The sequence below is a fragment of the Thrips palmi genome, unplaced genomic scaffold, assembly GCF_012932325.1.
Source record: "Thrips palmi isolate BJ-2018 unplaced genomic scaffold, TpBJ-2018v1 HiC_scaffold_18, whole genome shotgun sequence".
Taxonomy (NCBI): Eukaryota; Metazoa; Arthropoda; class Insecta; order Thysanoptera; family Thripidae; genus Thrips; species Thrips palmi.
The window spans coordinates 20,285,269-20,310,847 of NW_023144627.1; the positions used below are offsets into that span (position 1 = coordinate 20,285,269).

The 25,579-nt window shown below is 45.2% G+C and overlaps 3 protein-coding genes across 4 annotated transcripts in view; 1 reads left to right on the forward strand and 2 right to left on the reverse strand.

Moving 5' to 3' along the window:
- Positions 1-189: 189 nt before the first annotated feature.
- Positions 190-6,891, reverse strand: LOC117645358 (transmembrane protein 214-B). Of its 2 annotated transcripts, XM_034385483.1 has the most exons (14): positions 6,646-6,891; positions 6,163-6,347; positions 5,795-6,077; positions 5,523-5,711; positions 5,214-5,425; positions 5,040-5,141; positions 4,842-4,953; positions 4,626-4,768; positions 2,222-2,345; positions 2,051-2,147; positions 1,838-1,973; positions 1,608-1,759; positions 1,468-1,534; positions 1,083-1,223 (listed from the first exon to the last, which is right to left on the reverse strand). In XM_034385483.1, the coding sequence occupies exons 1-13, from the start codon at positions 6,773-6,775 to the stop codon at positions 1,510-1,512; spliced, it is 1,890 nt and encodes a 629-aa protein (XP_034241374.1). In that variant the 5' UTR covers positions 6,776-6,891; the 3' UTR covers positions 1,083-1,223; positions 1,468-1,509. The 2 variants fall into 2 exon arrangements, with proteins under 2 accessions (XP_034241372.1, XP_034241374.1); XM_034385481.1 differs by lacking the exon at positions 1,468-1,534 and having other exon boundaries at positions 190-1,223; positions 6,646-6,890.
- A 180-nt stretch (positions 6,892-7,071) lies between these two features.
- LOC117644775 lies at positions 7,072-24,280 on the reverse strand. Its single transcript, XM_034384392.1, is given in 11 exon segments — positions 7,072-10,812; positions 10,884-11,078; positions 11,172-11,285; positions 11,526-11,666; positions 11,715-12,155; positions 12,360-12,765; positions 12,865-15,529; positions 15,532-17,848; positions 17,851-23,094; positions 23,281-23,593; positions 24,148-24,280. Coding segments are annotated over 10 exon segments (11,886 nt in total). The 5' UTR covers positions 23,575-23,593; positions 24,148-24,280; the 3' UTR covers positions 7,072-10,743.
- A 258-nt stretch (positions 24,281-24,538) lies between these two features.
- Positions 24,539-25,579, forward strand: part of LOC117644865 (alpha-catulin) — a 45,949-nt gene continuing 44,908 nt past the window's right edge. Inside the window, 1 exon segment of the mRNA XM_034384529.1 lies at positions 24,539-24,654. Coding sequence (XP_034240420.1) covers positions 24,568-24,654 — 87 coding nt within the window. The 5' untranslated portion in view covers positions 24,539-24,567.

Sequence of the window (25,579 nt, forward strand, 5' to 3'; positions counted from 1 at the left end):
GCAGCCTTCTTAAGTCTTCGCCTGGCAGGTAGGCCACCACTTGAAGGTCTTTGTCTCAAGGGCTGCCTACGTGCCAGGCGCCTTCTTGTTCTTTTTCTGCCTCGTTCGTGTTCCATGACCTGCGGTTGCAGCGGGCTCGGCTGACGACCCACAAATCATGTCTTTGGTCCAGGTATGTAAAACAAGACGTTCTTTGACAAACCCTACATTTATTATTATGCAGAAAAAAAAAATTGCTTGCATGCATCCTAACAGATGAAAAATTTGTGACTCAAAAACAAGGAGACAAATACTGAAAATTTACAAATATAAATAGAATCCTGTCGTGAGGAATAAAACGAAGCAAAATGATGCTCTACAATCATTCTACAGGTAGTGATAGGAATTTCATATAACACCAGCAGTGTTTTGTAAAATACATACATAGTAAAAGAAAAGTAAATCTGGTAAGGCTAAAATCTAAAGAATCTATTAATGTAGCAGCTTGATCACAAACACAATTTCACTGAAGAACAAAATAAATTAAAACTATGGAGATAAATTCTCAGTCCATTTAAATTTGCATAATTACAAGGAATGACTTAAGTTAGCTACACATCATAGCAGCATAGAAATAAGCACAATTACAGGGAATGCTCCAATTTTTAAAATGTCATGATCATTCAGTAACACTTTAGAAACAAATAATTCACATATACACAATTCTAAAACTTGAGAAACCTAACAATGATTTTATACAAAAGACATTAACAACTATTCTCAGTTCTTTCAAAATTGACAGTGAACAGAAAGAAAAGGTACACTTGCTCTGTTTTCCATTACAAAGAAATTTTTTTAAAAAGAAGACACCCGAAAGAAAAACCAACTGCTTGGGATGCCGTGCCTATGACACACTGGTACTGGAAACCCCATGCCAAATCATCAGTCAAAGTATCAATACCATAGAAAAGCAACATGAGAGGAAAGAAATGAGAAAGGATATAAATAGACAAACAATGACTTGAGCTCTCCTCTGTCAGATAAGGTACATAATAGAAAGACTTACACCAATGAACAAAATTACAGGGCTCAGGATTTTTAAAAAAGTGGTATTTGATCAACGGGCTTTGCTAACTGAATCAACTTGCTCCACAATCCATTCATAGGTTGAGATGACGTACCGTTGGGTAACATTCACCGCTTCATGGGTCATCTTCTGTAGATTTTCCGGAGACCATTTTCCACTGCAATCAAGAGAACAAAGTTAAGCAACATACCTTGGAATTCTGAATGTTCATTTAATGTAAGTATGACAAACACCATTCAGCACATATACATCTTCAATTAATAAAATGCTATGAAACACACTCAAATATTGGATAAACCCAGACTTTGACAGAGGAAGACGCTCACAAAATGTTAGTGATTGGAACCCAAAAAACGAAAACACAAGTTTTTAGCTTATCTGTTCACACTTCACAGACTTACTTGTCATTTACTTTTCAAAATGACCCCAACTAAGGACTTCGTTTAATATTTGCTGCAGCAATGAGAACTGTAGGCACCGAAGTCAAATATTAGAGTGAGGAACCCTACAGAGAACCCCTTGGAAAAAAGGACCCACTTACACAAAAATATTTTTGGCAGCATATTCCTGAGCAGATTGAAATCCAACCCTGGTGTAACGTCCGAAATCACCAGCATACTGTACGAAGGTTTCTCCCGCGACAGTTGCGTATTTCTTCACCTGACTAGTGACTTCGGGGGCATTTGTAGTGCACTGCAAAAAGATGGCAAATTAAACAATAGGCATAAGAGGCAACTATAAATCGTATAAGATAAGAAATGAGTGGCTCACCCAACTATCAACGGCAACGCAAGCTTTTGATGCACTGTTGTATGCAATGAGACCCAAGTCACGGGCAAGTTCAAGGTACGGTTTGGAAACTTCGACAGCTGATGCATAATAAATAGGACCATTTTCACGTGTCCATCTAAGATAAATATAAGAAAGAATTAACACAAAAAGACAACAGATAAATAATTTTAAAAACTAATGATGCATTCTTACTCGGCCCCTTTCTGTGTGTAGACTTTGGCTTGTTCCAGAGCAAGATTTCCATAGGCCAAAGCACCAGTGTCGTGTAAGGTTCGTCCCACAGTAGATTCTGAAAGAGAAAGGAAAATGATTCAGTATCGAAAATTCAAATCAGAATGAACATCATGACAGACAGACACTTACCTTTAAAACTACCATGAAGTTTGATATCGTAGGCAACCATACCGCCAAATGCAAGAATGAGGATGAAGCTGATGAATTTCCAGTACGAGCTCTTCTTCTTTGAAGCCATTTTGAAGGAGAGTGACTGGAACACAAAGCGTCAGGATGTTAGTTCGCTAGGAGAGCAGGAAAACAAACATTTATGTTCTACGTCAGGGAGACAGAAATCCCGATGTCAGAATGAATTTAAAAAACACAATGAACTACACAAAAGCCGCACATTCAGAAAAAGCAGGCTGACAGACGCGCCGAATGCGAGCACAAACTAATTATCAATGGCACCATGCAGGACACGGACATAACCTCCACAGGTAATACGAAACGGCAAGTGACCAGAGAAATTCTGACTGAACATAGTTCCACTTTCTAGTGGACTTGGTTCTCCGTGCCCAACGCGTCCAAAGGAAACGCAACGTCAAAAGCGAAGGCCACGGAAACTTGGAAAACAGATACGCTCCGTTCGTCGAGAAACTGCCTGCCTGCCTGCCAGTCGCATTGGCGGGGTTAGTGTTGGCAAGCGCCACCCCACCATACGGAAACGCCCGACATTCGCGATCAAACCCGGCAAAGTCATTAAATCTTGGCGAGGATTGGACAGATTTCGACTAAATTAACCAGGCTTTTCCCGCCAAAATTATGGGGTTGCTGGACAAAGCCTCCAGCAAGAACCACCCCCTACCCACTCAGAGCGCAAATTCACTCCTGTAGCCGCCTCACACGAACGATCCAGCTCAAACTATCAGGGCCCCACATACCCAAACAACAAAATCAATCTGAAAAATCACATCTAACACAATACAAGCAGAGAAAACACAAATCACCTAGTACAATGACGGAGGGATGATGATTGCTACGTAACGATCCTACACGCACAAGAGACACGAACTCAGCTGTCAGCGTCAGCGAAAACAGCCGAACACCGAGCCGAAGCCACGAAGCAGGCCCGGGAGGGGGTGGGGGTGGGGAAGGGGACGATTACCACATCACCCTCAGTTCGTGTTATCGCCAGCAGGTAGCGCAGAGAGCGGCGGGGCGAGCAACCACGAGCGGCGCGCAAAGTCCAAAGCAAAGAGAGAAGAAACCAGCGCCGCCGCCGGCAACGCCCCGCCCTGCCCTTCCCTCTTTCCTTTCCTTTTTGACACAGGCTCTCTAGACAGGTCTTGCCGGCCGAGCGCGGAGCGCCGAGCAAGACACACTGGCAACTGGCAGTGTGGCGGCGCCGGGGGAACTCCCACAGGCACTCCAGCCGACGAACGAACGAACGACGGACAGAGAAGCGGCACGTTCAGACGAGGAGCGCAAACAGAACAGAGAGGGGGAGAGCGCAAGTGCGCCGCAAGTACGCCCCCCTCGCATCCACTCATTCCCCCGGCAGACGGATTCCCAACGTCTGTCTCTCTCGCACCTACACTGGACGCCCCGCGAGTGCGAGAGAGACGGCGCGACGAGAACGACTCTCGGAATCAGTTTGCAGACTGCCACGAGTGAATAGTGAAAGTGGCGGAGGCCACGCCACGCCGGCAGTGCCGCGCATTCGCGGATTCGCGAGTGCGGGCTGAGCCATTCCATTCAGGAGAGTCGTCTCGTCGCTCTGTCTCTCTCGCACTCACAGGGCTCCCCATAAGGGTGCCAGAGGGACTTTGACTCCCGGTGGCTCGACAGGACAGGACCGACAGTCTCATGAAAGCGAGAGAGGAGAGAGAGAGAGAGAGAGAGAGAGATAGGGCGCTTTCTCCCTCTCGGAATCAGTCAGCTGGGCGAACTGGCAAACGGTCGACCTTGAGAAGGGAGGGAGAGATATGAGTGGTATGTGAGCACAAGTAGTGTGCAGGCGAGTATGGTGCACATCAGACACGGAATAAAGCAGACCAGCATCTTTGATCAGAGGCATTTCGGGGGTTTCTTTAGGCAGTATACTGTAAGAAGTTTTTCAAATTTACGTAAAATAAAAATTTGAGTTAAATTACAACTCCTACCATATTCATGCTCTACCTATAACATGAAACGCAATCCAACTAATGCAAAAAAATAAAATAAACTGACAATGCAAATTATGAAAATGAGGCTGGAGAGAAGCGTAACTGAAGCTGTGTAAGTCAAATTATTTTCCTACAATGTATATAGCCCTTGATTACTTACATATAAAATTTAATGCAATATTGCAGTATTTTTGTAATTGCTTCTCTACCTGTTAAGCCATGGAGATGATATGTTATGATCATCGACAAAGTGCAACTCCTATCAGATGTAAAAATGCTGCTTATGTAGATGTTGTTAATGACAATGGTTACAGGCCTAATCTCAATGTGCACTTTTAGTCATGATTAAACAACAGTATAAGAAAAAGACAATAGGAAGACAATACCTCACAAACTTTACGGCTGTCTTCTAATCCCTTAAGCTTGGGTTTTGCAGTTTGTAATGATGCATTAGTCTTGACAACAAAGTCTATAAAAGACTTGCAAGACTTTTCAGCAGGTTTAGTTTCTGAGGAACTCGCTTTGCTCGCTGAAAATGAATTTTGTGTTATGAGAATAGTAGTTAATAATTATCAAGTTGCTTGAATTCTGAACTGACTAACCGATATGTTCCAGAAGAGCAGCGCTTTCGGACAAGTTTGATGAGTAGATTTGCTTCCATGTGTTGAAACATTGGTCATCTGCACACAGGCACAAATACAGGAACTCCAAAACCTGTAAAAGAAGAGTTTCATACAAGGTTCAGTAATCTTTAGTTAATTGATTGAAGTGAACAGTGTGGATCAGTTAGTGTAGGGTACCTCTTCCTTGTAGGCATCAGTGTCTGCTGTTGCTAATCTATTCATGAGAGGCTTGAAGAAAAGATTCAGTTTGGCATCAGGAGTAGCATTGACTGCAATTTTCTGAAAGAAAGATTAAAACAAAACCATTATGGGGATATTTTTTAAAATTTTTCACAAAAGCTTGTCACTTACTCTCAATATCTTTGCTTGACGCTGAAGAGAATCAGTGAGTAGATTTGAAATTGATACGTCAGGTCGCAAAATTGAGTCCATTGCACTTAGATATTCGTCAACGCTAAGGGCAGGACTAGCTGAGTGCCTTCCTAGAAGCCTTGTTAAATATTCAACAACATATTGTGAATAATTCCTCAATTCCAGAACAGGGAGCATGACATCTTGCCAAACTAAACAAAGGGAGGAAAAATAAGATGAGAAATAGTACCTGAACATCAAACAATATAACTTCCAAATGTCAACATCAGAATCAGAAAGAAGTCTTACCTTTCAAACCAACGGAGAGATCTTTAAACCCACCCTGGCCCATAGCCCACAGAATAGAGAGCCATATAGGTTTTCTGCTTTTATAAGAATTTTGAAGAGCTAAACATTTAGGGATAGCCGCAACCACTGTCTCAGGGTAGGATGTTCCCATCACTTGTAATAATATTCTTGTACCAACAGCGGAGAATCCTGAAGATGGTAGGAAGATATCATTAAAAGATCATTCTGAATTAATCTTGTCTTTGCACATCACAGGAGCAAACCATACCAACCTTTGGTCAGTTCTTGCGCTAAATGATTGAGAAGAATTTCAAAATAAAGTTGCCGATTGGCTTCACCAGCAGTTTCCAGAGCGTCTTTTAAGGAAGACAGCATCGCAGGTGGTAGAAGACAGAGGGGATACTCATGGTTTTTCGAAGAAAACACAGGGTCACTAATTTCGACAGTCAGACTTTGGTCTAAAAAGTTATCGATCGTCCTCAGCCACATTAGGGTAGACCCGTCAAACTTTGCTTGCAGTGCAGCAATTAAATTCTGAAATTCTGGCACATCTATCTGTAAAGATTAAGACAGAGCAAAATTATTTGGAGAGAAATGGAAAAGAATGAGGTGCACCAACGAGCAAGGCAAGATAACCCACCCTATTGATGGCTGCATCGAGGGTCTTGGGCTTGCTCTCCTTGGGCTTCTCAGCCTTCTGCTGCTGGGGCTTCTTCTGCTGTTGCTTCTTCGCATCATTCTCCTTGCCTTTCTTAACATCCACCGCAGGTGGCTTGTTGACTTCAGGAAAATCCGAGTAGAGAGATTTCACCTTGGACATGGGCACTGTAAGATAAATCAGAGATGAATGAGTTGAGAAAATGAATGAAGGGGGAAACTCACTACGACGAGCAGGTACACAAGTGACTGATAAATTTAACAACAGCCGTAGTCAAAACCGAGAGTCGATTCTGACCTCCTTATGAATGACAGGGCAGTCAAACAAGGTTAGGGCCTGTGCAGTGTGTCATGTTCAACAATCGAACAATGACCGTTCAAAAACTACCACGGATTCCATTCATTTCGGTAAAATAGAAGCGATTCGCCGATTTACAAAGAAAAGACCGGCCGGGAATGGACTTACACAAATCCTCGACTTTGGGAGCGTTATCGGCGAACTTTTTCTTCTCAGTTTTGGTGAGTTTGCGAGTTACGCCGTTAGCCGGCTTGTCCTTCTTGTTCTTCGTCACAAGTTCCCACTGCGGGCCAGACATTGTCACACGAACTCTTGGAGAAAACGCAGAGGAAAGGCGAAAAGCAGCTTGTTGACGGACGACGGACAAGTGTTGTTTATCTCCTGTCAGAAACAGATGGAGCCACGTCTGCGCTCTGCGCACCACGTCATCTTGCCTGCCTTCTCTCCGCTGATGGCTATGGGACCCCACTGGGCTCTGGGCTGCAGCCAGGGTTTGACGCTACCCGCGCCTTTTTGAAACGTCCGAACCAGCACTCCCTGCTGCTGCTGCTGCTACTCAGAGGTGGGCACGAAGGAAGAAATAAAACCCAGGAATGAAACGATCCTCACAGTTCTTTATTCAATTAGCATGCAAACAGTGCTAAATTAACCATTCACAATAAACTAGGTAACAATTCTTCTCTGAAAATACCTCACCTCCATGACTTACAGATTGAGACAGTCCTATAGTGTCCCAAAGGGAATGATAGTATTATCAAAACGTAACAAAAGAGAAAGAAAAACCACAGGAAAGGAAAGGGCATAATGTTCAGACTATACAATACCAGTAGAGCAACTGGTGTCCAGATTTCCTGCAGTATTTTAAGTACACTATTCTGATAAAAAAAGACAAGAAAAAAATTGACACACTGTCACACAAGGTGAAAACAAGGAAGATGCAACAAACAAGGACAATAATACAAATACATACCTACTGGAAATACTTAATTAACAATAATGGAATGACTATACTTTGGAATGACAAGAAATAGAAACTGATATGAGATTTGACTGAACTTACAGAGCTCCTCTACACAAATCTGCTGTCTTGACTGGTGAGTTAGTTCTGACTTCACATATGATTCAAAGCTTGAAACTTTAAGGGCCCAGCATTTCCTCAAATTTAAGTAAAATATTGCACAGCAAAACAGTGACAATATATAAAATCATGAGACACTGCAGCATTTCCAAGGCACGAAAAAACCATCAAAGTTAAAAGCCAAAATTTATTTAAAATTGGTGCTTTCAAACCAACTATGCCACTAAAGAAAAATTTCCAAGACACACACTGCCTACCAGCCTGCACTCATAACACAGCAGTCTGGTGGGTAGTGTCTGTAAATGAAGAGCTCTCTAAACTGGCAATCAGCATCAAATATAGTTAAAAATAAACACAGATAAACCTTAAAATCAAGGACTTTGGGAAGAGTATGATGTACATGAATGTCACTAATGTTGTCACTGAAGGTATGTAGACACTGGCATCATACACTTTCGTACACTATCAGTTAGAACACATCATTGCAGTAACCATATATATACATGCAATAATGCTTTATCACAGCACACTTAAATAATTGACAAAAAGTGCAAACAGTGTGTATAAAGAATTACCGAGGCCTTAGTCAGAAGTAATCACCAAGACTAAATGGGATTCAGCACAAAACAAACCCATTTTGCTTTAAAAGTTAAAGTGGCTAATATAAAACTGAACATCATTAACGTGGGTCAGACAAAAAACAACACAATATCTTTTTGATAGGAAATCCATGCAAATTAGTACGAATAAATCTTAAAAGGGTCTTGCTTAAGAAACCTTATGTATTAACACAGCCAGAATGCCTGAATACAACAAACATAATAAAAATGGTGGGAAATAATTTTTAATATATGAAGAACGATATAAAATAGAAGTACAATTATGCTGTGTTTATGTAATCTTTTTTGTTTTTTGAAGAATCAACTGAACTGATGAAAGTAGCCTTGAGATGGATACACCAAAATTCAATATCAATTCCAACAAAATTCAACTGCAAGCTTTAAGTTGAAAAGTTTTGTTTTGATGGTAAGCACATTGCACACCCTTCAGCCACATAAATTTACTATTAAGTTAATCAAGCTCTTCAAATATGTTCAGCAATACATTTTGGTCCCAAGAAAACATGATTGATTTCAAAGACAGTTTAGGGAAAGTTCAATAAAAGGCACTGGTCCAACAAATCATTATAAGCTGCTTTGGACAGTCAAAGAGCACCGTACAAGCTTCAGACTTCTTAATAAAGACAAGATCAATTCAAAAGGGCTACATAATCATCGATAGAAATTTCAAACACGTCACAACAATGATAATTTCTTTAACATTTCATAAATAGATGTTCTGATTGCACAAACCACAATACACTGTTCCATGATAAATTAACTAACAAGATGGCTGAAATAAAGGAACAGCGAGAAACAAAGGAAAGGAAAACAGAAAACAAATGATCAAAGAGAAGATTTCAAACAAAAAAAAGTAAAATTAAATTAGACAAACTGAACAAAGATTGTAAAACACATGGCATATGATTTGACTACAACAATGATACCTTTGGGTAAACAACAAAGGTATGAGACATCATACACCATTTGGCTGTAAGTATACAATCTTAAAACTTAACAATTATTCAAGTAGTATTGAGGTGAAGTGCACTGCATTATTCACATCACAAAAGCGAATAAAATTTATACAAGTATCAACAAGTTAGAATAAACACACAAATCACTCAGTTCAATCGCAAGACAAAACACACACTACATCAAATCTCAGATGTAAAATATGCACAGTCCTGAGATATCTCATATGAATTGCCCACTTTCCACAACCTAACACCAAAAAACATCGTTCCCCATAGAAACATGACTACGCATACAATATTTTCAAAATATTTGAGGTAAAGGCTGAACATTTCATGAGGCCAAGAGTTCATCATTCTTCAAAAAATATTTCATTTTGCAATACAGAACAAATATATGTCTCATTGGAAATACCCAACGCGAGTTTGTTCTAGGAACATAAGCCAAATCCAATACCAAAAATATTTGCAATGTAAAATCTTAAAAAAATCAAGTTATGAATATAACTATTTCTCAAAAAGTACTATATTCACAAATCACTAGGGTAAAATACCCTTTGGATTATGAGACCATGTAGAAGAGACTACCTACATGAAAAAATTGATTTAAAGATTTCAAAGTTCAGGATGAACACAATGTAGAACATGATTTCGACAAACTTCAACAAACTTGATCAAATATCATAGTATAAACGAATGACGAAATCACACGAAATAACACAAGAATAAAAATCACCCTGTAAAATTAGTAGTTCCACAAAAGTGGGAAAAACCACAAAACACAATTTAACATTGAGTTTGTGAGAAAACATTATGCTACAGTGTACTCTCACAGATGGCCTAACAGCAATAAGGCTTTGTTACAGATGAACATAGTTAGGAGTAATTATTATGACAGAACTAAATTAAACTACTTTCACGCTTGAATGCAGACATGAAACTGAAATAGTATTGCATTCACTGTGGTAACAAGAGATCACAATTAAATATGGTGGGAAACACTTGAGTAAAACTTTGAAATAATTAACAGATGCTAAAGCAATTCAAAATGACTAACTGTGATCAGGTGCATTACACCCTGTGCATAGTTCAACAAGGGAACAGAACAAAACAAACTATATACACTTCTTAAAATTTTGACAGTATCCTGCCAAATGCAATGGCATAACACTAAATAAAGATTAATAGTACTCTAAAATACTATATTGACTAAACAATGACTTCAACAAAATGACAAGAATGAGAGAGATGCAATGACAATGTCAAATGACAATGACCATTCTATAAGACTTCCAAAAGCATCAACAGACACCACTTAACTCAGAGCTAAGTAGATATTGCAGACAAAAGGTAACAGCAATGCACTGAGGACTTCAATTTTTGTTCAACTGATGTCCATAAAGGAAAGGTTTGCAACAATGTACCTTGTTGGTCCCAGAGAAACATTGGCAGAGTTTCCTCACTTACTCTTTGGTTTACACATGATTTACTTAAGAAACAGGTGGTAAAATACGGTACACGTTGGGAATGATAGATTCCTGTCTAATGTGAATCACACATTCATCAAAAACAATATCAAACAGTCAATTTCAACAGTCAAGAACACGAGACATAATTAATCAGGGTTTGGAGTATCTTTCTTAACAGATTTGATGGATGCAATTCCATGGTGCAAATGCCAGTCCTGGAAGAAGGAACAATTTAGTTAGTGCATATCAAACATGAGGTAGCTAGTTGACGGACAAAATGTTTTACCTCTGTGGCTATTTGTAGAGGCGTTGCTTGGTGGTAGAAATGAATAACACCAGAGTCATTGGGCAACCAGTCCAGGGCATGCATGTCTTCTGGAGTAAGGGGACTCAGTCGAGGACAATCTGAACCAGTAAACATCCGGAACAGGGTGTGTATAGTCCTGCGCTGTGACCTTTCCATGTGACAGTGACTTTGACCCTGATGAGAGAAAAAAAGAAATACAGAACAACACATTAAAACTTGTAAATGTAACAACAGTGATGACAAACTCATAACATACACATGGCTTACTTTCATGTGAATCGCATGCTGTCTCTCATTGGGAAAAGTTCGAAGACACAATAGGCAGTGATGGAGTTCCTGCGTGTTTGGATGAGCAACCTTCAAATGTTGCGTGAAGTCGCTCTAGAGAAAGACAAAGAGGAAAGGGCATGAGCACAATTTGTTGGAAAGTCTGGGCAAGTTACAGGGAAGGAAAAAAAAATATCTTTAAATTTATTGGGTCGGAAAGTGGGTTCCCCCACCACTTCCCCACCGTTCCCCGCACGTCCCCTCTCGCCTGGGGGCCAACACGCGGGGAACGGTGGGGAAGTGGTGGGGAGTACCCGCTTTCCGACCGAATTGTGAGAGGTGAGTTGGTCTGACCTGGGAGGCGAAGGCCTGGTAGCAGCGCTGGCAGTGGTAGGGGTGCTGCTTGATGTGGTCCGCCCTGGCCGGGGACGGCTCGCCGCTCAGGGCCTTGCCACAGGCCTCGCACACGTACGCGTCGCCGTACGCGGCCGCGGCCTCGGCCGGGGTCTGCAGCGGCGGCGGCGCGTCGCCCGACACGGCCACGAAGGGCGCGTCGAGCAGCTGGCTCCAGTGGCTGCGGCTCGGCTCCAGGGCGGCCTCCGCCTCGGTCTCCGCCTCGGGGGTCGCGTCGTCCGTCGGGAAGCCCCCCTCCATCTGGTGCACCTGGTGCCAGCCGTACTGCGGGGACTGCGAGGCGTCCGAGGCGGGCGGCGGGGTGGCCGGGTCGGGCGAAGGCATCGGCATGGGGGTGTCCTTCCCCGGCGGCGTCATCTGCCACCGCTTCACCAGCTCGTTGATGTGCATGTGCGCGGCGCTCTGGCCCTGGCCGCCCTTGGCCTTGGCCACGGCCTTCCGCTCGCGGTCCTTGTCCTTGTCCCGACTGCGGTGGCGGCCGCGCCCGCGGTCCTTGCGGTCCTCGTCGTGGCCCGAGGACGACGAGGACTTCTTGCGGCGCTTGGTCTTGCCGGCCTCGTCGTCGTCGTCCTCGGCCAGCGCGCCGTGGCGGAGGCCGTGCTCGCGGAGGCCGTGCTCGCGGAGGCCGTGCTCGCGGAGGCCGTGCTCGCGCATGCTGCGCGAACGCTTCCGCGCTGGCGGCGACTGGCGGCGAGCGCGCGGCTCGCTGGACCCGCGCTGCGAGGAGCCCCTGGAGGGCGCGTGGCTGTCCCGAGGGCTGCCCGGCTCGCTGACGCGCTGCTCCTTGCGGTCCAGGCGGCGCAGGCGGGCGGCGGCGCGCAGCGCCATGGCGTCGATCCTGGGGTCGCGCTCCAGCACCACCACGGGGGACTTGGCCATGCGGGGGCGGCCGTGCAGCAGCTGCCACGCCGGCGAGGTCGACGACTGCCGCTTGATGATGACCTTGGGCACCTCGCCGTCGACCCCCGCCCCCGGGGACCGCGACGACCGCGCCGTGGGGGCGGCGGGGGACAGGTGCGAGTACCAGCGCCGCTTGCCGTGGCGATGCCTGCTTTTCTCCTGCCGCGACTCCCGGCGCCGCCGCGACCCCTGCGACGCCAGCGACGCCAGCGAGTCGTCGCTGTGGTAGCTCTTGAGGGCCCCCTTCGTCTTGAGGGAGTGGCCGCCGTCGGGGGACCTGCTGTACAAGGAAATGCGCAGTCAGGGTCGTGTTCCATACACTGCAAAAAGATCTCAACACCGGAAGTTTCGAAAGAAAAAAAAAAGGCTAATGACTCACCTGTCCGGGTGGCTGGTGCAGGGCGCGCTGAGGCCGGGGCTGGCCGGAGGCGCGGGTCTCTCCAGGATCAACTTGGTGACCTTGAACATGGAGCTGGAGGGCGGGCTCTTCGGGAGGTGGTTGTTGTTCTCCTCGTGGGCGCTGGCCGCGGACTCGGCGTCGCGGTCCACCACGTGGTCCACCACGTTCCAGGGCGACGCCTCGCCGGCGGCCTCCTCGTGCTCCAGGCGCACGCCCACCTTGGCGGGCTCCAGCACGAAGGCCTCGCCGGCCAGTAGCACGCGGTCCCAGCTCAGGCTGCACTTGAGTCGCGGCCGCGGCTCGCCCACCTCCTGGTCGTCGTCATCCTGCACCTCGGCCTCCACCACCGTCTCCACCACCTCCTCGCGCACGCTCTCCTCCGTCGAGATGACCTCGACGCAGCGCCAGGTCGAGTCCTCGGGGACCGCCACGTCGACCGCCACGTCGGCGTCCTTGACCCACTCGGTGGGGTCGGTGCGGATGTCCGAGATCTCGATGCAGTCCACTCCGACACCGGGCACCGGCCCGGACACCTCCACCTCGGGTATCTCCTCCACGGTCTCGGGCACCTCCTCCAGGGCCTCAGACACCTCCAGGGTCTCAGAGACCTCCTCCACGGCCACGGGCGCCTCCTCCAGGGCCTCGGACACCTCCATGGCCTCGGACACCTCCATGGCCTCGGACATCTCCTCCAGCGCCTCCGAAACCTGCTCCACGGCCTCGGACACCTCCTCCAGGGCCTCGGCCACGGCCACCACGTCTCCGTCAGGCTCGGGCAGCCCTGGTGTGTCCTCCACGGCCACGGACCACTCCTCTAATTGCGCTTCGGCCACGGCTTCCTTAGACCCGACCTGGACGGACTCTTCGACGCCGTGCTGGCGGTCCTCTGGGGCGCGCGAGAGCCCCGCGTCGTCCGTCTCCTCGCTGTGCATTCGCTTACCGCGAGGCCTCTCCTGCCGGCCGTCGGCGTCGCTACCACTGGAGCAGTTGTCATCGTCGTCGTCGGTCCCCGAATCGTCAGAGTCTGAGTCGTCCGACTCGTGGGGCCGCTTGACCCCCACGCGCGGCATGTCCTTCCTGGGCGCCGTCGTGGAGGACAACCTCAAGGTGGAGAACACTGGAACGGCGGGGCTCGCTCTGCTGGACGCACCACCTTCCTCTGCAGTTACGTGGCTTTCATCCACTTCTTCTGAGTTCTTCGACACATTTGAGACATCAGTCATAGTGCTGAGGTCTGCAGGGATATTTTCTTGTACGCTGTGGCTGGTTGAATTGGGTACATGGGATTCTCCAGAAGAGGTGTGCATGGTATTTGACAGGACTTGATCGTCTGATTCTGGCTCGAGGCAAGGCATTTCACGATCAGAGTCAGAGTCCGCAGAGTTGGCAACTTCGACTTCTAAGCCAGGGGCATCTAATGGGGGAAGATCATCTTCATTCAGTTCATTCATTTCAACTTCATCGTTATCGACCAATTCAAGCATTGACTCACCAATGGTGGCATCCATATCAGACAATTTAACAAATTCAGCATTCGAATTGGAAGGCGACTCCAGTGACTTTTCATAGACATTCTTTGAGGGAGCTGGCAGGGTCTTGGCATGTTCTTCTGAATTTATAGCCAAGTTTTGACATGAAGAAATACATGTTTCTGCTTCATCTTGCTCGTTGTCGTCTTCACCAAGGTACATGGTCTGCCATTCAGCAGAAAGTTTGTACACTCGTTTCCCAATGGCCATGTGCACATCATCAAAAGTAACATTAGCATCAGGAGCACCATCACTGCCACTGTCCAGTGCCTTACAAGGAGTATCCAAGGTGGATAATTCTGTGGATGAAAAAGGCACTTTTTCATCTATATTACATGGAATGTTTCTATGACTAAATGGAAAAGGATTGTCTTTCCCAGTAGCAGTGTCAGAAGTTCCTTCCTCTTCTCCATTGGGCAGGATTTTGAGTCCATCATTTGAAGGAAATGAATATTCTCCCTCTCTCACAGGAGATGTTTCTTCCCTCTCATTTTCACAATAAACAAATTGGTCCGCTACTACACCACAATTAATATATTCCTCTTCTCGAGCAGATGGCACATTTTCTCGTTCATGTTTATCACAATTTATTTTCTGCTCTTCTTCTATAAATTCCTGTGTTTCCACTAACAATGTTCTATTACTACCATTCTCAAATTTATTTTCAAAAGGTTCAGTCTTCTCCAAGTCAGTATCAGACACAACCAGTTTACTAGTGCACGTATGCACTTCAGACTCATTTCTATTGTTACAGTTTTCTTGGCCAGAATCAAATGATTTGCTAGAGGGGTTGTCAGTAATAAAACTGTTATTTTCACTGGGAGCATCCTCAGTACTATTTAACAAGGCACTTTTATCAACTGTTGAAAAATCTTGCCACTTTTCATGACAGTCTTTTGTAATAAGATCCAGACATTTAGCCTCTGTTTCCCTAAAATCAAGGTCCAACGGGTTAAGCAATGGCTCATGAAAATGTCCACTAGAACAATTTGACACTTCTGTTTTCTGTTCAAACCTTGGAACTTCTTCTTTGTTATCAGCTGTGGTGGCAGAAGAATTAGCTTCTGAACATTTTTTGTCAATTGGTTTGCAAATTTCATTGATATTTAAGTTTAAAAAGGAGATTTACAGTTTTCCTCTTCTTTCTTGGAGAATGACGAAGTGCTTGGATTCGAGCTCACATCACAAGAAACATTAACTGGAACATTTGAGGAAGGAAGATTGGACAGTGATAAGATATCAGTGCTAGCCTGGAAATTATTTTCAACTGCATCATCACATCTAGAAGTGGTTGCTTCATTGGTGATGCAATGGGGATCCAAGCTGTGGGCTGGACTATTCTTAATTTCAGGAGGGCCATAGAGGGAAGGTCGAGCCCCATCCTGGGTAACATTGGTTGGATCTTGAAATTCTTCACCATCGCAAAGTTGAGATGGTTCGATTGATTCTTTAAGCACGTGCTGGGGACAGGCCTCTTCTTGATGCAGCACTGCAGTAGAGGTCGCTGTCTTTTCTTCAATCCTTCCTTCAAGACCATTACAGTCATTAACAGGAAACACTTCTTTGCATCTAACTTCTAAAATATTACAGTCATCTATTCGGTCTGCTCCTACATCTGGGTAATCACAGTACTTGGACCGGTTGGGCTCAACCACATATTCACAAGCTTGTGGTCTGTCCTCCGGGCAAGAAAGAGATGAGAATCCTTCCTTCTCTTTCACTTGCTGCATGCAATCCCCACTGTCAACATCATGCAAAACTTTAGACACTTCTTCAACAACCTCCATTAGGGTCTGATTGTTGTGCGAATGAAATGACTCTAAACTTGGATGACGTGGCTTCAATTTTATCTGAATTTTGTGAGTTTGAGATGCTTTGCTCCTCAAGCTGAACAAATTCTTTGAATCACGTGGTTTGGAGCATTGAATCCCAACAGAAGTGCCCATATAGTTTGCTTCACTAAATTTACTTGATTCAGCAGAAGTGCAACATTCATTTCCACACAGCTCTCGAGGCCTTTTCCTATTTCTTGACTTCATAATTCTATTCTTTATTGCAATGCATTCATCTGGTAATGGAATTCGAGTAACATCAAAGTTTGGAGCAAGAGGATCTGGGAAAGCTTTTTCTTCATCCGAGAGTGAGAAGCTGTCATCACTACTCTGAGTATCTTTATCTGCAGTAGTTATTCTGGTATCTTCTTCTACTTGTACACTAAAGTGTCTTGGATAGGAATTCTCAGAAGAAACAACACTTTGTGAAGTTACAACTAATTCAGGCCTTGTCGCGAGATTTCTTTTAGCCAAATAATTTTGATAGCCTTCTTCAGAGGGTAGAGGAATGTCTGAGAGACAGATAGTATAATTGTTTTCCAAAAGAATTTCTGGATTAGCTCTATTTTCTTGGTTACTGTGCAGCTCCAATCTATTGTTCACAGACTTGGCACTGTCATTTTCAATTGACGGGGAGTGACAAAATTCATTAACATCAGAAACAGACTTCAGGGAAGTACCTTCTTCACTCGAAGCAATTTCTTCAGGAATCAATGGATCCGCCTCTGCCTCAAGAGGTGCTGGATGATCAGTGGTAGCATCTTCAGCTGGACTTTCCAAATCATTAACACCAAGTGCATCTTGGGTATGATCTTTACAGGATTGGTCAGCATCTGAAGCATGCACAGAAGTGCTACCACCATTTTCATCTACTTGCTGGACCAAAGAACCCGAAGAAGAAGATGTAACTGACACAGAAGTTGGTTGGGTATCATCTTCAACATTCTTTTGTAAATCACAACTGTCAAACTCAAGAAGTGTCTCATCCTTCTCATCCAAATTAGCATCTGAACAGTGAGCATTAGGAGAGGTATCATCAACATTTGTGCCAGTAGATGAATTCTGTCCTACACAATCAATTGGACTTTCATGAGGTTTTGAACTGCAAGATGGTGAAGCAGAAGAGCAGTTTTCTTCACATCCTGCTTGCGGTAAATTTTCTCCACTGACAATTGGCTGCATTTGAGAGTGAGGGTCTAGAAACAGAGACGATGAATAAACATTTGAGTTCTCAGGTATTTCAGAGGACAAAACTGACTCCGTTTCTGAGCCCTTTTGAACATTCACCCCATAGGAGCTTTTAGGAGTGGTCTGGGGAGATTCTTCTCTGCTAGAAGGATTTGTTACAACTACATCAGACATGTCACATTTTGTTTCATTTCCTTTGACTCCAAACAAATCTGAATATTCTACGGGCTCTGAAAATGTTGTAATTTCTGGAACACTATTTGTAAGATTTTCTTCTGGAGTTAATTCTGTTGATTCTGTTGCAGGTAGACGTTCAGATGTCCCACTGGTACCTGCTCCGATTGGCATAAGATCTTTTCTATTGTTAGATGGGAACAAAACAATTCGCTGGGATGAGGCCACCTCCACAACAGGACTCATGGAAGAGTTGCCAGCACTAACAACCTCATCTTCGACTTTTGGATCATTTTAAAAATATTTTCTTGCAAAATATTCTTTTCAGCAAGAGGACTGCATGTCTCTACAAAGGAATTGCCTGTTTCAAAAAATTCCTGGGAAGATGCTTTTAGGTTCACTATGCTGCGCCCAATGTCATTCTCACAGATGTCAATGGATGAACGTTTGCAAAGAATTCTCTGCGACAAAAATACATCTTCTGTAAGAGATTTGGCAGAACTATGCAAACCAGTTTCTTCAGATAGACTATCATTTTCTTCTAAGTCTCCAATTGTTAGGTCAGATAGGTCAGGCGTGAATAGAGATGTTTCTGTTTCTACCTGATTAACATTTTGGAGTTCTTTCAATTGTTTCAATTTTTCATCACAGGACATCGTCTCATCAATCAATTTATCTTTCTCACTTACAATTTCATCAACTTTGTAATATTCCACAGAATTGGACGAAGAACCACCACATGATTTTAGAATAACTAATTTTTCAATACCTCCACATCTGGCATTTGGGCTCATTTCTTTTGGAACAGGAAAATCCAGCTTTGGTCCACATTGCCTAACAACTGGTGAGTTACTCTGACGGGATGTCAAAATGTTCAAGTCTGACACATCCTCAACTGTTGTTCTTCTGTTTTCTATTTTCTGAAGTGATAAATCAATTGCTAATTCGTTTTCTTCAGGTACCAGAAGAACCTTTTCTTTTCCCAATTGATCAAGTGCTTTGCTATTAAAGGCCATTTGAGGGTCAGTAGGCAACTGTGGAATTGATTTGCTTCCGATTGGTGAGCTGCATTTATCAGCTGGCAACTTTTCAGTCAAACCAGTTTCTTGATGTTCTGTGGAAATAAATTCTTGTGATGTCGAGGTAGAAAACCTTGGAGACACATTTTCTGTACTTCTTTCAATTTCATTCAAGCTATCAGATTGTGGAATATTTAGTACGGAATCATCAGAACTTTTTAAGCCCGCTCCTGATGATATGTGCCCCTCAGTTTGAACTTCAATAGACCTCTCTTCATGAGGACTTCTTCTTTCAGCCATATCAGAACAATGATTATTCCTATTATCAGAGGTTGATATATGAAGGCTGTTAGCAGCAGAAGAGGCGATAACATTTTCAGAAGGCATATCTGTGGACGGGTTAGATTCTTTTCTATTAATTGAGTTATCGTCTTCATGGTCTTCTGCAGGGCGAACATTAATCGATGATAAAGGTGAACTCTGAACTTCAGCGTCACAGTGCTTGACTCGTTTATTCTTACGATGTAAAGTGGGTGGTCTTCTATGATCATTACTGGCCTGATCAGAAAACACAGAGTCCATTGTACTACCATCTAGTCTTGATGGTGTTCCAGGTTCAGTGTCTGACACAGAGCACACATACTCTGGATCAGATAAACTGGAGCTCATTGGTGAACACACCCTTGTCAAGCGTATACTTGGCAACCTCTTTATCACTCCATTCTTCTTGGAAGACTTCTCCTTCAAGCGAGATAAAAGAATCTTGGGAATGTTACCAGGAGATGAATCTACGATTCTTGATAGATACTGTGGACAAAATTCATTCTTGATAAGCTCTTCATCAATTCCTGTACCGACGCTTCTGTTTCTTTCATCACCGTCGCTGTCCTCTTTGGAAATTGCCTCGTCAGATGAAGAAGCAAGTTTGTCATCTTTCTCATTCGAACAGCTCAATGCACAAGGTTTATTAGAAGTAACATCTTCATTTGTTTTTAAATCCTCCAGCTGCTTATTAAATTTGGTGCACTCTGGGAGTGAGACTTTAATACAATCATCGAGATCAGGTTTTACAGGTGATAAAAGTTTTGCTACACTGGTGGAGCTATTTTCAGTCCTGCATTCATCTTCTCTAAATTGGACTTCATTTTCTAAAACTTTGGAAGGAACTTGTCTTTTTTCCAAATCGGTAGGTAAGAGGTCAGATGTACCACAACCTGCATTTGATTCACTGGTATTGATAACTTCAGCTCCAGCTTCATCCAATGAGGGCAACTCTTCAGCTTCATTACCAATATCTAACTGTTGAGGATGAGTTGGTCCAGATAAAAACCCCGTAACAATTTCAGTTTGTTTACTTAAGCTTTCTGCAAGGCTGCTAGTTGGAGCCCCTAACTTGAAACTTGAAACTCTCAGCAGGTCAGTAGAATTCAATGGCAGTTTTTCATTTGGAGCTTGACATGATGTCTCCTCAGCAGTGTAGTTTTCTATTTCCTCACTAAGAGAAAGAAGAGATGTCTGAGCAAACGATTCATGATGAATTTCATCTTGTTGACAACCAACAGGATTTTGTTGACAACGAACAGAAGTCTGAGCAAAAGTATCACTCTGGATCTCATCCTGAATACAGTGGACTGATGTTTGAGCAAATGTTTCATTGAATGCACATGTGTCAACTCTTTTTCTGTCCTGGCGGGATTCTTCTGTTTGAGTATCCTTATTGGTAAGGAAAATTGTGGGAGACGTGCTTTTATCGAATTTTGAGCTGTCAGACTTTTGGGTCTCCAAACTACAGTTGAGGGGGGCTGTACTCTTATCAACCATTGCATGATTAGAACTGCTGAAAGGCTTCAATTTAAAGTTGTGTAAATCCTGCACATTGTCAGCTGTTTCCCAGTTCTGATTCACTTTGATGATGCTAGGTCCATTATTAGCTCTGAAATCTTCATGGGATGGAGTTCTAGAAGTTTTAGTAATTTGTGCAAAGGCCCATTGCGAACGGTCCACAGCATCATCACTCTCCATTAAGGAGGAAGTGCGAGAACTCCTTGGGTGAACATCAGAAGTATCATGAGAATTTGAGTCCAAACTATCATGCACCTCACTCATATGGTCTGGACTGTGAGCCTTCTGCTTTCTGAATGCTCTCAGTGATGCCATCTTACTTTCAGTGCTGGCATCAGAAAGCGCGGGAGACGGAAGTATGTCAGTCTCAGCAGCAGAAGGCTGAGTGTCGACATGCAGTGGAGGTACAGGGACAGGTGGCAGATCCACTGCCTTGGATGCAGAGGGGGACATCACATTCACTTCCGGTCTATCACTGGTAAATTGATGAGCAGCACTGAAGCCCATATGATCCCTGCTTGACTGGATAACAGACGGAGGATCATCGGCCGAAGGAAACTTGACGAATGGTGTATGCACAGTGGCACAAGTGAATTTCACAGACGCTGCAGGTGAAGTGGGAGACATCACCCCAAATCCGGTTTCGTCCATCTTCGGCTGCCTGATGGTGTCTCCTAGATGTGGTGAAATGGGGCTGTTAAGGCTGACAACTGCAACAGGTGTGCTTAAAGGCAAGTTGGTCTGTGCAATGTTGTGCTCTTGTGATGCAGGCGGTGTAGGCAGAGCAGCATTTAAAAGCATGTCCAAGCTGCGTCCTCCAACTTGTCCCGTGGGACTTGCCATTGGGGTCGCAATGGTGGTTGAGTTACTCCCAGAACTGGTCACACTGTCCAATAGATTCTGGAGGGCACTTTGTGCCACTGTGTCTGTAGCGGTGCTAAACATGCCTTCACCAGAACAGGCAAGCAAGCCCTCTGCTTCAGGAACTGAATACATATTGAGCAGGTTGGCAGCCTCCTCCCTGCGGAGGGACCTACAGTCGAGGACAATAAGGGCTTCCTCTGTTGTGACAAGGGGCTGTTCCACATTGTCCCCCGCTTCCGCTTCATCAATGCAGGGTCTCGGAGTACCGACTTCTGTGTCTTCATCCCAGTTCTCGATGAACTGGCGAACATCAAGACAGTTGCGGAGAGAACGAATATTTCCCCGACTCTCTTTCCCATCACCTTCATTGCAGACAAGTTGACTATCATTCTGCTGTTGGGCCTGCTGGAGAGAAGGTTGCTGAGAGCAGGAGTTCGACATCTGAGGACTCTGCATATCATGAGGGCTCGTCACCATAGGGCTATGCTGTGAGTTTGATAATGGACTTGACTGGTGCTGTTGCATCATTGGTTGCTGCTGCAGAGCATGTTGTGGAGGGGCTTGAGGCTGGTGCATCATTTGAGATCTTAAATGAGGATTATGCAGATGGAGGTGCTGTTGCTGGTATGCGATTGGTACATGCGCACCCTTGGGGACATTGCCTGCCTGTCTTCCCCCAGAGGGATGCATGGCTGCATGCCCGCCCATCTGAACGGCGTCGAGGCCCAGAACATTGGAGCCATTGTTTATGAGACCTGGCTTGTTCATCTGTCTTGAGTGAAACATTTGGGACTGAGCATCATGCATCCATGCAGCCTGTCCAGGCCCCTGCATATGACCCCCATAGTCCGGACCAGCCTGACCAGACTTGGACCAGATGAGGCTTTCAGGCGGATACGCCTCGTGCTCTCCAACTTTGTTGCAGGGCTGAAACGCAGAGCCACCTCCCCGGTGTGGTGCCAGCACTTGTTGCGTATGAAATGGTGGCATGAATGGAACCGCACTTTTGTTCCATTGAGATGGTCCATGGGTGTATGCAGAGGTTTGTCTTGCAGTGAAGGCACTGCGACGATCACCATCCATAGGCACAGGCAGCGGTACTTTTCTCAAAACATCTTGGGAACCGCAATATTGTAGGTGCTGATGCTGAGGGAAAAGAGGCTCATGGTAGCCCGAAATGCGGCTTCTCACAACTGAGTGTCTGTCTTGATAACCTGGAAGTCGATGTGCTTCACGTTCCTTCTGAACCAGTTGGCATAACAGCTGGTGGTGGGGTGCGGAGTGCTGCTGCTGCTGCTGCTGGTGCAGAAGTGACTGCTGTTGATGGTGCAAGTGGTGCGGCACAGCCTGATGCTGTTGTGAAGGCGGGTTTCTTGCCTCCATGCCAGACACACTAGTTGTGTGTCGGATGATGCCCCCTGCTACGTTACCTCTGATATTCTCTGCATACATAGCAGAGGTAGGATCCCTCTGGTACTGTCCTCCAGGGGGCATGGTGGTAAATGGGTTTTCACCAGGCCACGACTGCTTTCTGCTGAGCATGTGACTGTGACCCATTCCGTGTGGGCCTGCTTCCAGCGGAGGTCCATCATAATGGTTCAATTGGGTTGGGTACGGGAGGAATGCACCACCTGCCACAGCTGATGGATAGCGAGAGCGAGATCGATTGTTCTGCCAAGTGGCGGTGGCAACACCAGCAGGCGGTGGGGAGGATCGAATGACATCTTTGCCAGCAATTGCGTCATTCTCTTTGAGAGGAGCCTGTAGAAAAAGAAACAGGTGTGTAAAGCAGCTTATATGTAAGTTGGTAGAGTAATATGCATGGCAGGAATTAATTTATTAAAAAGAAATTTGAACTGTTGCTTATCTTACTCAAAAACCCTAAAAAATTCAAAAAATTAAAATTGGTTAAGAAATGATTAGTCAAAAATAAGATTTACTGCATACCTGGGCTAGAGAGTAGCCATAGGAATCAACTGCTGGGTTTGCTGCGTGATGATGGAAGGCACTGTGGTAGTGAGTGGGGGCTGCAGGGGCTGCAGGCGCTGCAGGCGCTGGAGAATGAGAGGAGTGCCCCGGATGATTGCCATGGTGCGCCCCGTGCACTGTGGGTCCCGACGCATGCATATTCCATGCAGGTCCAGAATTTGACACTTTTTCACTGTCCTCCACATTTTGTGGGTAAGAGTCAACATTAACATCACCATAGCAACCTGTTGTCTCTCTACAGGTGTTAAACATCTCCTAGTTCCAGTTGATTCTAAAAGAGAAAAAGTAGTGCATATTATTTATGTACAGGAACATAAATTTACAAGTCTTAATAAGTTCAAGTATAATGGGAATGATAAGGAGCCCCTTTGTTCTGTGCTAATTACAAATCATTAAGTTTGTTTCTTAAAACCGAGCGAAACAACAACAGCACTAGAGCTAATCAACAACATTTGATAGTGTGTATGGTCAAGGCGTCTTCTGCTAACCATGAAATGGTTGATAACGAACTGCCAACAACACTATTTTCGACGTGCATTCATTTAATATGACAAGTTAGACGATGGCCGGTCCCCCAGCAGACGCACAGTTTCCTTTCCCACCCATGCCATCAACGCGTAACAGTCACATATGGCTGGTTTTGATGCAAAAAGCCAAGAATTATCAACCTCAATCAAGGTTATGATTGAGTAAATGATACCAGGGCCTACATTTCTGCAAAGATGTGACCCCATCAGTAATTTGCATAGTCAATAGATACTATTGGCTTATCCCGACAACCCTGATACGAGAGGAGATTTCAGATGCAAAATTGAGTATACATACGCATTTATGACAGGAGAAATTCACATTTTAATGTACTTGAGCGATGACTTGCCTCACGAATTCCAACACATTTCGGCCATTTTGAAAACAACATTCTACGTTTTCAGCTTTGTTTTCTTGATTTCTTCTTCCCCTCCGCACATGGCGACCGTCGCTGCAGACCTGCAACCTGCAAAGTAGATTTTGATTAACCCTGACTCGATTTTTGGGACAGAGCTGCGTTGAATCGAAATGCGTTTCCTTTTTTCTCTGTTATTAAAATTGCTGAAACAAGGCGTCAGCTTCGGAAGTCGCCGGGGAAACCTGTGAGGAGGGGACTTGCAGTGCGGGGCGGTTGGCAACGCGCGGGGTAAATAATAGCTTCTGCTAAGTGCAACAACGGGCACGGCACAGCAGACGACCGCCCGGACCAGCGTAAACATGGCTGCAAACAAGCCGAAAGACTTGGACGGTCTTGAGATAAAAACGCGGAGCATCGAGCGCACGCTGCTGCCACTCGTCAAGCAGGTGAGCCAGGACCCTCCAGGACGCCGTCGAGGAGTCGCGGCCATATGTCCGCCGCCCCGCTGGCGCCGCTGGCGTGACGGCCGTGGCGCCCGAGAGGGGCAGGCACTACTCCGTCCGCGACAGGCCCCGCACGTCACGGGGTTAATTTTAGTTGGCGTAATCCTCTCCAGTGTAGCGACCCCGCTCCGCCGCGGGGGCCGGCCGCTCCCCCTGACTTGTCTGCCGCGCGTCGACGGCGGACTCGGCACTGTCAGCGCCCGGACTTGGCAGTGTCGGAGGTTATGTGCCGAGGGGGCGTTCCACTGTTGGTTGCCAGACTATACTCGCCTCGCCTCGCCCAGCGGAGCAAATGAACCCCGTTGTCACCCGTGCAAGTGTGCGTGCCCGCGACTGCCGAGAGAGACCCACCCGCGGCTCGGGGAGTCCGCGAGCCGAGACACTGGGAAATTCAGAGAATGGCATATGGCAACTGTTGCCCATTCAACTGTTGCTTCTGCAGCCAGATGGGCTGCTGGCTGAGATTTGTGAGGGGCAGGCCAGCAAGGGTGGTTGCAGTTTGGACCCTTTCCAGAGCTTCAATGCGCTCTGAGTGGTCGGTGTTGCACGACAGTTGGCCCAACGCATTCTTTCCACATGGGAAAAACTCAGGGTTGTTCGTTTTAAAATTCTATGTTATTTATTTTGGTAGACTAATGTCTGTTCAAGAAAATTCTGTCATTCTAATTGATCTTTTCTCTCCTTCTAAAAAGCTGAATTGGAATGACAACGCTGAAGTGATGGGCCGTAAACAAAACTTAAAAGGTACCTTATCATATCTAAGACACAATAGCACTGATCTAGACCATTAAAACCTTGACTGTGCACTTTTTCCTTCAGGGCACTCAAAGTTCGCTACTTGAATTTAATATAATTGCTGGCACTGATT

Coding starts and splice junctions, on each gene's coding strand:
- LOC117645358 (XM_034385481.1), bottom strand. CDS start 6,775: ATGTCTGGCCCGCAGTGGGAACTTGTGACGAAGAACAAGAAGGACAAG. Junction 5,712..5,794: donor AGCGCAAGAACTGACCAAAG/GTTGGTATGGTT, acceptor TACCATCTTCAG/GATTCTCCGCTGTTGGTACA. Junction 1,760..1,837: donor GCGTTGCCGTTGATAGTTGG/GTGAGCCACTCA, acceptor ATCTTTTTGCAG/TGCACTACAAATGCCCCCGA.